The sequence below is a fragment of the Eschrichtius robustus genome, chromosome X (assembly GCF_028021215.1).
Source record: "Eschrichtius robustus isolate mEscRob2 chromosome X, mEscRob2.pri, whole genome shotgun sequence".
Lineage (NCBI taxonomy): Eukaryota > Metazoa > Chordata > Mammalia > Artiodactyla > Eschrichtiidae > Eschrichtius > Eschrichtius robustus.
Genome location: NC_090845.1, coordinates 16962539 through 16975857, shown reverse-complemented (window position 1 = coordinate 16975857; position 13319 = coordinate 16962539). Strand labels below are relative to the sequence as shown.

The 13319-nt window shown below is 39.4% G+C and overlaps 1 protein-coding gene across 1 annotated transcript in view; it reads left to right on the top strand.

Moving 5' to 3' along the window:
• The window catches only part of MAP3K15 (mitogen-activated protein kinase kinase kinase 15), a 147301-nt gene that overhangs the window by 40381 nt on the left and 93601 nt on the right, over nt 1-13319 (top strand). The window contains exon 4 of the mRNA XM_068532581.1: nt 9737-9930. Within this exon, the coding sequence (XP_068388682.1) occupies nt 9737-9930 (194 nt within the window). The remainder of the gene's footprint in view (nt 1-9736; nt 9931-13319) is intronic.

The window sequence follows — 13319 nt, the reverse complement described above, 5'->3', positions numbered from 1 at the left end:
TCTTTTCTACTTTCCATATCCTTTGGGTTTTCTGAATTCAGAATCAGAATTTCTACCACTTTTATTAATTAAGACTCAATTTCAAACAAGAAAGCTAGCTCTCATAGTAGATGGAGAGGGAGAATTTTATTTTACACATTGAATGTGATTTATGTAAAAATTTCTGCCCTTTGAATATTTATTTCATTTGTATAGCTATTTTTTATTTCTACCTCATCTTAAATTCTCTGTTCAAGTCTTTTTTGTCTTTTTTTCCCCTTCATGCCTGTGGCCTGTGTTCTCTTTTAAATTGGAGTACTCTGAGTAAATAAGTAAATAAATTGGAGTACTCTGGAGGTGTGAACCATAAAACTTTTCTCTGTACCTCTTGAATATCACAGGAGTAATGTCACATTTCACAGGGCCAATGTCAGAACTGAGATATAAATATTTAATTCTGCCTACCAACTGAATAAGTCTTTAGTGTCCCATGATACCCATTTATTTTCTTTAAGATGTAATTCACATACCATAAACTTCACCATTCACTCATCTGTTGGTGTTGGGCATTTTGTTTTGTATGTCATGTCCGTGTCTATTTAAGGATATTTCAGAATTAAGCTGGATTGACGGTTAGTGACAAGAAGTCTAGGAAGGGGGGGGGGGGGGGGAGGACATGAGATTTGCCTGGCTCTGTGGTCATCTGTGGGCCAGTTGGCTAACCTTGCTGGGAATCGGTTTCCTCCCTTATAAAATGAGATGATTATTAATAAGGTGATTACTGTGATTTGTGCCAGCTCTGAAATAATTCTCTGACTTTATGATAGCCATTCTGTTATTTGAACAAAGCAGATGGACTCTTGGAATAGCTCAGTTGGCGCTACATGGCATGTTTCCAGCAGGGATATCTTCATTCACCTTTCAGTGGCAGAGTAGTCTGATTATCCAGTTGAAATTGTTACTCAGCTTCTGTATATGCATTTGTTCCTCTTATGACCAGGCCAATATAGAAAGATAGCAATGTAGAATGCTATTTGCATTGATCTTTAAAAAAATGCATTTCCCTGATGTGCATTCATGCTGATTTTTAAAAATTCTCCTTTAACTGACTAGACAAAGAATTGTACCTTGTAATCATTTTTTTTTAGAGTGGTACCTGACCTAGATTTCCTTCCTTAATAAATTGACTTTGTCAGACATGGTTACGTTAAATAATTTTTTAATTGTCTTAGGTTTGCGCATTTGCTCCCTAAATTTTCTTGGGAACAATTTTCTATGCTGTTTAAATTCTAGTTTTCACTAAGGATTTGCAGCCCATTTGTATTACAAGATTTAAGCTCCAAAGCTTGAATCTGCCAGCAATCAAGATATGCATTCTTCCATAAGTGCTCAGAAATCAGCTTCTCTCATGGGTAGTATTAAACCACCTTCCATCTGCCTTAGATTTTTCCCCCTTCTTTTGAGTAGGCCATTTGTTGACTGATTAAATGTTTGTATCATTACTTTTAAAATGTTCCGTGGAAGGTCAAGCTGAAAGTCTCATCATGAGTTGGTTGGGATAAATTCTTACACATTTTATTTGCTCCAAAGAATTAATTTATAAAACTTGTGCTGTTTTTAACCAACTATGTGAGCTGCTGCTAGCCATAAACAAAACTAAGTGCTGGTGTAATGAGGCCCCTTCACTTGTGTTTCTGTGCTGGCCTTCCTGGGCCGCTGGCCTTCCTGCACAGGGCGCCTGCAGAGGAGCCTGCTGGGGGGTGCGTCCCAGGTGTTCTTGGTTAGTGGCCACGGTTGAACCTGACGGGCAATTAGGTTGAGACCCCAACATGCTCTGCTCTCCTGGGCTGTCCTGGAGAATCCAGACAGTTGTTTATGGATGAGACTCGCACTATTATCATGGAAATGTTCATATATGAAGCCCACTGAAGAATCTCTGATGTTTTAGGGCTGCAGGTAGGCTGTTCTATATGAAACATCTGCTTGGAGTCCAGAGCAGGGTTTCTTACATTTTGGGGGCCTGGGACTCCTTTGTCAGTCTGGAGGAGCCTATGGACCCCTTCTCAGAATGTATCTTAAAGTGCTTAAATAAATACAAAGGATTACAAAGGAGACCAACTATATTTCAGTATGACTATATTTATACTGAAATGTAGTTATCAAAAATATTTTTAAAGTTGTATATTGTAATCTATGTCCTCCTTTACTAATGTCTCAAATAATAAAATGAAGCAGCAAGTCTAAAAACTGTCATAATCTTGGAGTAGTGATAAGTATAAAAGTTATTTTGAGACCTCTGCAGGAACTGTAATATGACATGAAAAATTCTGTGATTTCTATTAGTGACAAAGTCCCATGTCCTGCTAAAACAAGAATGGGTTACCTACATTCCTGATCGAAGGCTCTGTTGCATTTCAATTAAAGGCAAATGATGACAGAGGTGGAATTTTGTTTTCTCATTCAAGCTCACAGACCCCCAAGAATTAATGGGCTCCGGGTTCAGAATTCCCGGTCTGGTCTGGTCTAGAACTATCTAACATAGCTAATACTTTTATTGGATGTCCACTATGTGCCATGACTGTCTTTAAGCCTCTATCACTTAAAGAAATTGACAGTATTATTGTCTTCATTTTAAACATGAGAAAACTGAGGTTTAAGTGGATAAGTACATTTTCCAAGGTCATCATCTAGTATGGAGCAGAGTTGGGATTCAATCTTTGGCTATACAAATTCTCCACTATCTTGCTATGCTTGAGCTGAGATGATACTGACTTCCTATTTCAATAATCATAAGTTATTTCTTTTTTACCTAACTTAGCAAGTGTGAAAAAAAAAAACCCACTACCCAGCTCTCCTGAGACAGTGATGAAATTGAAGTGCCTTCGTACACTACCAGTGGGAGTATAAATTGCTCCATCCTTTTTGACAGCAACTTGGCCACACATATCAAGAACCTGAAACTTGCTCTAGTAATCTCACTCCTGGGAAGCTATTCTTAGGAAAAGACCACAGTGTAAAGATGCCATATGCAAAGGTGTTCATCTCAGTGTATAGTAAGAAATTTCAAAACAAAGTTAAATAATAAGAGAATGATGAAGTACATTATATATATTCACCAGTTGGTATATTAGGCAGGCGTTAAAAATTATGGCATTTTTATAACCACACTTTTGTAATGAGAGCTTTTTTAAAGATACCTGTTATTTAACCTAGTGATGCTATGGGATGAACTGTTCATTGTGGTGATATTTGTAGATGGTAGTAGTTTGGGAAATCTCAGTTGCTAAGTTTAGAGCTAAAAACTTCAGAGGACAGATTCCTCCACTCCCTACCCTCATAGTGTCAGAGACCAGTGGCTTTTACTCTGTTCTCTGACTTCACTTACTGTATCAGAATCATCCTTTTGGAAATACTTGAAGAGTGTTTCGAATAAGGGTTTACATAGTTATGTGCCTAGCATACTGGTTCTAATGCCCCTTTATGTAGGAAACTAAGCTGCCTTTGTTAAATTTGTTTTAATGAGCTGGATTCTTGAGAAGTTTCCATTTATAAATGTAACAATTACAAATATCCAAGCCTGGTTTGCTATTGAACATGTGTTATGCTAATCAGTGTTTTTCTTTTTAATTTTGGGTCTCCCCCACCAACAAAAGACTGAATGTGTTCCATCATTTGAAGATGTTTGGGCCTATTCTTTGTAAGAACAAAAGTACTGCACTCAAGAGCCTGTGCTTTCATTTGGAAGTTTATGAATTGCTTTTTAAAATGTAGTCATGAGCCCCAATTTCTTTCTGTAAAATTTCTTAAACTTCTATATACACTTTATGAAGGATTTTCTCAAAGGAAGTATTTTTACTTTCCCAAGGCTCCAGATGCCTGCTGTCTCCTCAGTCCTGTTCATTAAACTTGTTCAGTTGTCTTCAGAGTTCATGCGTTCCCTTTCTTTCTCCTTATTTTCTCAAACTGAGGCTAAATGTTTGCTCAGAGGATCGGATCCGCTCCAGCTGTGGGCAGGCTTTCACCAGCCTCCACCACTGCTGCTCCGCCCACTTGAGCCATAACCTGTGACAGCACAGAGCATATATTTGTCAAAATCTTATTTTTTCACACCTCATTATTGAGGATTAGAGCAGGACTGGGGCAAAGTTAACTTTTGTGCTGTTTGGGTAGAATAGGTTTGCTAAAGGAAGACTGTCAAGATTTCAGTAGAAATATTTGTTTTGGAAATAGTTTTAAAACCTGTAACAATTCTATCCAAATAGGTTGGATTCCTGCACCTTCAACTTACCTACCTCTTATGGATGCTCAGGTTTATTTAGTTGTAATCTTTTTTTTTTAATTAATTAATTTATTTATTTATTTTTGGCTGTGTTGGGTCTTCGTTTCTGTGCAAGGGCTTTCTCCAGTGGCGGCGAGTGGGGGCCACTCTTCATCGCGGTGCGCGGGCCTCTCACTGTCGCAGCCTCTCCCGTTGCGGAGCACAGGCTCCAGACGCGCAGGCTCAGTAGTTGTGGCTCACGGGCTTAGTTGCTCCGTGGCATGTGGGATCTTCCCAGACCAGGGCTCGAACCCGTGTCCCCTGCATTGGCAGGCAGATTCTTAACCACTGTGCCACCAGGGAAGCCCCTAGTTGTAATCTTTGTATGTATTTTTATTAGAATTATTACTCTGTATAATATTACCTTTTAACAAAGCTGAGAGAAGAAAGGAAAATAAGTACTTATAGAGTTACATTAACCTGTTTGTTTACCATTTCTGATTCTTTTCATTTGTTTCTGTGGATTCAAGTTACCAAATGGTGCTATTTCCTTGTTCCAGTACAGCTTTGTTTCCACCTGCATCTTTTGTACTTCTAGTGTCAAATATATTACATATCTTATATGTTACAGGCCCCAACATATGATTATATACATCATCTTATGCAGTTGTCTTTTAAACCAGTTAAGAAAGAAGAAATTAGCAACTATATTGTCTCTTACAATTACCTGTATAACTAACTATATTGCATACTTTATTTTTATCATGTGAATTAAAATTACTGTCTGGTGTCACTTGCTTTCAGCCTGAAGAACTTCCTTTAATATTTTTTGTAAGACAGGTCTGCTAGGAACAAATTATCTCAGTTTTTGTTTACCTGAAAATGTCTTTATTTCCCCCCAGATTTTCTTTCAGATCCTTTATTAGGGTGTTGAAATTTTCTCTAGAGACCTTGTATACTTTCAGTGACGTTAGATTCACCTTTATTTTTAGATTGATTTTTTTTTTTAAGGGTGCACCACACGGCGTGCAGGATGTTATTTCCCCAACCAGGGATCAAACCCGTGCCCCTTGCATTGGGAGTGCGGAGTCTTAACCACTGGACTGCCAGGGAAGTCCCTCATCTTCATTTTTAAAAGATAGTTTTGCTAGATATAAGATTTTTGGTTCACTTTTTTTTCTCTCATCTCTTTGAATATGTCGTCCTACTGCCTTCTAGCATTCATTGTTTCTGATGAAAAGTCAGATGTTTATTTTATTGGGTTGCCCTTGTACACAATAAGACACTTGTTTCTCTTGCTGTTTTCAAGACTTTGTCTTTCACAATTTTGACTACAGTGTATCTGGGTGTGGATCTCTTTGAGTTTATCCTACTTGGAATTTATTTAACTTCTTGGATATGTAGATTCATTTAATCAAATTTGTGAAGTTTTCAGCATTGATTTCTTTCAGTATTTTTCTGCTTCTTTCCTCTCCTTTCAGGACTCCCATTATGAGTTGTGTTTGTTGGTGCACTTGATGGTGTCCCACATTTCTTTGAGGCTCTGTTCATTTTTCTTCATTCTTTTTTCTCTCTGTTCTTCAGTTTGCATAATCCCTATTGATCTGTCTACAAGTTTACTGATTCTTTCTTCCACTTAAATTTCCTGTTGGGCCCCTTCAGTGAATTTTTAATTTTGGTGTTTATGCTTTTTAAGTCCAGAATTTCCATTTGCTTCTTCTTTGGTAATTCCTGATTCTTCATCGATATTCTGTATTTGATGATGCATTGTAGTTATACCTTTAATTTGTTAAGTATGGTTTCCCTTAGTTCTTCAGACATATCTATAATAGCAGTTTTCAAGTCTTTGTCTCCAAAGTCCAATACCTGGGTCCTTTCAAAGGCAGTTACTTGGTGCCTGCTGTTTCTCCTGTATACAGATCACACTGTCCTGTTTCTTTGCATGTTTTGTATTTTTTGTTGCTGAAAACTAGACATTTTAGATAATGTAGCAACTCTGGATACTGACTTTCTCCCTCCTGCCTCTGGAACTTGTTCCTGTTTGCTGGTTTATTTGTTTAGTGACTCCGCTGGACTAGTTCAGTGAAGTCTATTTCCTCCAGTGTGCAGCCTCTGATGTCACACCTCAGAAGGTGCAGCCTTGAACATGCACACAGCTACCCTAACCCTCCCATCCCCACCTGGGGATGACAGTGGTTATAGCTGGGCTCTCTTTGACTATATCTTTTCCCAGTTTCCCTGTTAAGTTTCTGACTGATCTTCCTCTATTGATATTACATCCAGTTGTTAGTCTCCCCTAATTGTTAGCTGATTGCTTTATTGTTTCTGCCAATCACCAGAGACATAAATGTTCCACAGTCTAATATCATTAACATTGGGCTTCTTTGCAGGGGTAGTTTTTAAAGCTGGTCTTTAAGGTTCACTCTGACCGCAGGAAGCCTTTCACAACTCTCTCTTCCCCTGTTTCTCTTTGTTAAACTTCTAGCTTGTCTACCTTTTACCCATTGCTATCATGGAGCTACCAGCCTCCTCTTAATTTCTTGCCATAAAAATCTCCATTGTCTTTGACAGTGCCCGTAGGTTTGAACTTCTCCATGCTATGTTTCACATAAAGTCAGTCCCCTTAGGGAGAGCTGCAAAGCTGTCTGTTCTTACAGCATGCCTCTACCCTAGGCAGAGCCTCTGCACCACTGCTCCAGAGCTGGGGAGGGGTGGGGGTAGCAGCCTGCCCCTCTCAGAGTGATACCCTGCTATGAGCGGGGTTCTGGGCAAGGGTAGCAGTCCCTGATCTTCTCAGCTTGCCTCTCTTGGCATGGAACCTTTGCCCTATGTGAGCTGGGACATAGATGATCAGGGCCCAGTATTCTTGGCCTATTTCACCTAAGACAGAGCTTCTGCCATACAAGTGGGAACGTGGTGGAGAAATGGAGCCCTGGTCCTCTTGACCATGCTTGCCTGGAATAGAGCTGCTACAGGACAGGGCTGTGGTGAATGAGGATGCTGGTGGCCTAGCCCTCCCAGGGAGAAACTGCAACCCTAGACTTGAAGCTGAGGGTGGGAGGGGGTCCCATCTTCTTGGCTGTACCCATCCGGAATAGAATTGTCACTCTGGGCTCGAGGGTAGGGGAAGAGCAGGTTATAGCTCAAATACTAGAGTCTCAGTCTTCTTATCAAGATTTAATCGATTTTCTCGAGTAAAGGTTCCTCCATTTGCTGTATGTTCTTAAGACAATTTATAGAGACTTTAAATGGTTTTTTAAAAATATTTGTTACCAGTTATGTTTGTTTTTCTGGGGAGGGGATCTGAGGAGCTCCACACACCTCCAGCCTAGCTCTGACTTTTTGAAAATAGCAAACTCTATTTTTTCAATAGAGAAATTTTGAAGAAAAAAAAAATTTTTTTTTTTTACCTTCTGGACTTCACTGATTCACACAGCTCTTTTCTCCTTCTTAGTCTGAACTAGGAAATCTTTTACCATAAACTCGACCAATTTCAGGTAGAAGAACAAGCAGTTTAACTTCTGAGTGTATAAATGGCATTTAATTTAATTAACTTTAGCAACATGGCTTTCTTGTTACAGATGATGGAGAAATTCGTCTCTAACCTACCAAAACCTTACTTTGCTGGGCAATTTGAACCTGTCTTTGAGAATTTGAAGCTATTACCAGAGGGGGAAGGGTCTTTGTTCCTCCTATTCCCCAGTTATCACCAACACACCAAAAATTTTGCTCCTTCTCTTTGTAACAGACTGACATTTGTAGTTTGAGGTGTTTAACCCCAATATCTAGTGTCCACGGGGACAGTGTCCAGCTGCTATTTTGCAGCAGGGTAAGTACTCTCATAAAACCTATTATCAGGAATCATGAAACATCAGGAAGCTTAGTGTTAGACAAGGGTTGGCCCACCACCTGTTTTGGTATGACCTGTGAGCTCACATTGGTTTTTACAGTTTTAAATGCTTGGAAAAAAATCAGAAGATGAAGAATACTTCAGGACATGTGAAAATATGAAATTCAAATTTGTGCCCATAAATGAAGTTTTATTGGGATACAGCCATGCTCACGTGTTTACATGTTGTCTGCAGCTGCTTTCATGCTGTAACAGCAGAGTCGAGTAGTTGCAGTAGAAATTATATGGCCCACAAAACCAGCAATATTTACCATCTGGCCTTTTACAGAAAAAGTTTGCTGACCGTCTCAAATATGGTTGAGTGGAGCAGCGCTAGTCATTTTTGCTTAACGAATTATTTTAGGGCCTAAAGACATGTCTTGACAGTGCTATAGATGCCCTAGAAGGTACAAAAGAGGGAGAGAATTGCAGGACAATTATTTGTATTTTGAATTTAGATAGAAATAAGAATGCCACCTGTCCTTGTGTAAGCAAATCTTATTCAAAAGGAAAACTTTAAAATGTCTGTCACATATTTGTTTCAAGCTAGTTCCCCAATGTGGAAAGTTTTCCCAAGACTTCTGTTTGATCTGAGATTGTAGCATTCTGACAGTTGTCTCTGTGATGAATGAATTTCTTTTTAATTTAGATGAAACTGTGTTGTTTCTTTGACTTCTCTTTCTTGGTGAAAGTGTACTTCCCAAGGTTATGTCTGCATTATGCCAAAATTCCTAGATAACTCCCTTAGTTTAAAAAATTAAAGGGAAGAAGTCAGATGAATTATTTCTGGCATCGTGTAAATTCTTTAAAACTTAGTGAAGATAAAGGAATTAGAAAGTCTGAAATTTTAACCTAGTTGCTTTTTATGACAGTATAGACAAAAGATTGACTATGATAGAAGAATGTCATATAAAAACATATTTTAGTCCTCCAAATATGCTAAAAACTGAGCATGGGCTTAATGCTATTTAAAGGTAGTGTTTATGCTTTACAAAGGATTACAATTTGACTATGAATCATGATTATTCCATAGAAAAAAGATACTGTTTTACTTGAGTATTGTTTGACAATATAAAAATTTTTAAACAGATCCTTTTTTTTCAAAACATCTCTGAGACTAATCATATTTATTAATATCTGCTTCCTGCAAAACAGTTTTTACTCAACAAAGTTTATAAATAGTTCACCTGTGGTTAAATTATCAAATAACAAGGCTTTTCCACCTATGCTGAAAGAAAGAAAATAAGCCTTTACATCGTAATCCTTGGTTATCATTGGGCTGAAGTTCCCTCTGATTTGGGAGGATACGTAATGAAATGATGTAATTTCTGAGACTTAAAACCCTAAAATCTTTGCTGATGAAGTTCAGAAACATATATAGATCAGTTCAGTGTTTGAAACCAAATTTTTGTCGTATGTCCATGTGTTAGAGCTTGTGAAATTGAGTGGTTTCCTGTTTTGCGTATGATAGATTCATAGTCATATTGTGCAAGTTGTTCATCGTCAGTCATTTTCTCCTTTCCTGTCCCACCAAGGTTCCACCTGCCCAAGTCCACAGCTGTGCTTCTGCATCAATTATTTCGTGAAACATTTTTGTTTCTTCTTCCCAGGCATCTAGTGGAAATTATTATTTCATCCCGTACATCATGACACCATGCGCTGATTATTTTTGCTGCGAGAGTGACGCCCAGAGACGTGCCTCGGAGTACATGCAGCCCAACTGGGACACCGTCCTGGGTCCGCTGTGTGTGCCCCTGGTGGACAGGTTTACTAGCCTCCTCAAGGACATCCATGTGACCTCATGGTAATTCCCATCAACCGTCAACAACACTGGGAGCTTTGCCAAAATTTTCCTTTCACGTCCATGGAGGTGACGTAACTTCAAGAGACCTTAGTGCCCAGAGAGTGGGGAACCCCGACCAATTATTTTGAAGTCATCCTGGAATCCAGTGTTCCTTACTGTCTCACTAAGTTGGGCCGTTGAGGTGTAACCAAAAGAAATAAAACTGGAGTTGAGGTCAGGGTTGAGCTTGTGTTTGGCTCCGACTTCCTGTGTGACCTTGACAAATAACTTTTCTGTAGCTGTTTTCTCATCTAGAAAATAAGGAACTTAAGTCACTGATTTTCTTTCATGCTCCTTCAACTCTGAGATTCTGTGTTTCAAGGTCATTTCTGAATGTGATTTCCTCCCTACTACCAATCAGCTGTTAAGGTTGTTAAAATGCGTCAGCAAAGTCATTCCAACCATAAGTCCTTGTGCTGTAAAAGTCGGGATGTACTGAGTCAAGCTGAAGCCGTCCTGACCTCAGCGTGTCCTGTGACGTGTTCTTGGTAGATTTATGTCAGAGAAGGTCTGGAGTAGTGATTCAGGAGTTGACAGGTTTGGGTTTGAATCCCGGCTCAGGCGCTTCTTCACAGTGTAGCCTTGGAACACTCAGCTCACCTCTTTGAGCCTCGGTGCTCAAGAAACCAGTCCTTAACACATCCCTGTTCTAAAACTTGAAGGCAGAAAAATTATTCTACTTAACCAAAGGATCCAGTTTTGGGGAGTTTTTTTTCTTGCCTGTGGCCAAGTTAAAGGATTTACTCCTGAAAGTTACGTCTCAAGAAGGATTTGTCCTTCCAAAACAAATGAAAGTCCGAAGCACTGGCAGAACTGACTTAAAATGAAATGTAAGGGACCACACGTCCCTGTGGCTCGCGTTGTGGCTCCCCGAACTGTGGAGCGTTACTACTGTAGGGTTGGTGTGAGGTGCACACTTGCTAACAGTCTGTTCTCTTTTTCTATCCTGTCACCTCTTCTCTGGACACAGAGTTTCTGCTACAGATTGTAGTGGGAAAAGAAGACTGGAAACCCAGACATATGTGACCACATGCCAACAGAGAAAGCAAATGGGGGACCTTTTGCAGCACATCCCTGGAAAGCCTCTTTCAGTCCCCCCTTGCTAACTATTGTCTTATTGCACAGTGACCATTTTAGTGAAGCTCAGGGAGAGAACTCTCTCAGTATCATCTTTTCAGGTCTGACAAGGAAGTAGGCTAGCTTGAGTCTGCTAGATGAGCAAGGTCTTTGCAAGAAGTAGATTCAAGTTTGTTTCTCATTCACTTCATGTATGTTTCAGGAGGAAAACAACTCTTTTGATTTGGTTTAATTTCAGAGAACTTGAAGTACCTGTTAGTTGATTCCACTCCTTGAACTACCTGATAGCTGGCAAGGGTTGGTGAGAGGGTAAATGGTGCTTATGGTTTAAAACATCTGTAACAGGGATGGCAGATAAATTTTCAGCTCAAGTGCCAACTTTGATAGATTGATAAAGGCTACCCGGAGCCCTGTGCGGAAAAGGGGTTTGAAGCTATTTCTTTTTTTAATCTTTTTTTTAAATTTATTTATTTGTTTATTTATTTTTGGCTGCGTTGGGTCTTTGTTGCTGTGCATGGGCTTTGTCTTGTCGCGGCGAGCGGGGGCTACTCTTCATTGCGGTGTGCGGGCTTCTCATTGCAGTGGCTTCTCTTTTTGTGGAGCATGGGCTCTAGGCACGCGGGCTTCAGTAGTTGTGGCGTGAGGGCTCAGTAGTTGTGCACGGGCTCAGTAGTTGTGGCGGGCGGGCTTAGTTGCTCCGCGGCTCGTGGGATCTTCCAAGACCAGGGCTCAAACCCATGTCCCCTGCATTGGCAGGCGGATTATTAACCACTGCACCACCAGGGAAGTCCCTGAAGCCATTTATTTCTAAGTCCACATTGATTAGCAACATCTTCCCTGGTTACCAGAGGCAGAAATGGCTGCATGTTTATTACATATATGATGTCTCCAAGCCATATTTAATTCGGTGTTTTGTTCATTTACTTACAAGTTACCATTCTTATTAGGTTTCTTAGTTTATTAAAACTATTTTTCAGAATTACCCTTGAAAACAAGTCTAAACTATAGTATAAATTTTTACTTGTCAGGCCGAACTAATAACACTTTAATAGCTTTGATGCCTTTATAGTCCAGCAAATGGACAATGGTTGTCACCCAACTTAATGACTCATTTGATTAATCATAGAATTTTAAACATTAGTAGAATCTGCTAATTTGCTCATCATTGGGGTAATAAGCAATAGACAAATAAGGAAATAAAAATTAAAGCAATGCACTGATAATTTTATCAGAGCACTTTCTGAGGGCCATCACTTAATTCCTGAAATGTTCATTGAGATCTTATTATAAGCATTGGACCAGGCTGTGTACGGTAAACACTTTTTTTGACATAGTTTTATAGCTATTAAAAGTGACATTTGTTATTCTTAGGTGTTGTTTTTCATTCTCTGAAGAATATTACTTACTGAACTTATTCTTTTTAACCAACAGCCTAATTTTACTGTCTACAGTTAAAACATTTCAACTGCTTCATGGGTTGGCAGTATTACAGCTTGGCAATGCCCAGTCTTCATTAAAAAAAAAAAATTACTTGGAGCGTAGACAACATATTTAAGTCAATCTATGGTCATTATAAGTTGGCCTCTGTATACCAAATTCGGTCATTTTTAAAGATTTTAAACCAAATACCAGATACTAGCATTGGTTCTTTGAGGGGCTATGGTGAGACATTCCAGTGTGGATTTAAACTGCTCGAAATGTTGTCATACATCCCTATTATTATCTAGACGCCCACATGAAGGAAGTTTTACGTCTTACATTAGAAAAGCACTCTGGCTGTCAAAAATGACAAGGGGAGTAGGGGGTAAAAGGCCGAGGTTGCCCATAAGCGTCCAGGCACGGCTTCTTGGATTGCTCGTGGACACATCCAGGTTCTGGCTCTCGACCAGCTGCGAAAAGCTTTGTGATTACTAGCTGGGGACACCTGATAGATACATTTTAAAGAAGTTCTCATTTTACTCTGTTTCATGGCTTTGGAGTTTTGTTCAGCTTTGTGAAAATCTCTTCATCGTGGGGGAAATTACTATTCAAGTAAGGTACTTTCTTGTCTTCTTTGTGTTTGAAAATACCAGAGAGAGGGGGATGGGCTGGGGTGGGTAGCAAGTCTTGTGGGTCAGCCAGATACATATGGGGTCAAGTTTGAAAATATTTTCAAGGTCATAATGAACTGATATTTCTTTGTTACTGTTTAGTGGTGAGTTTTTACAGAATGTCACTCACAAGTAGGACGTGTCTCCTGTTTGCTGATGCAGGGAGTCTGAGGTCTGGGCGAG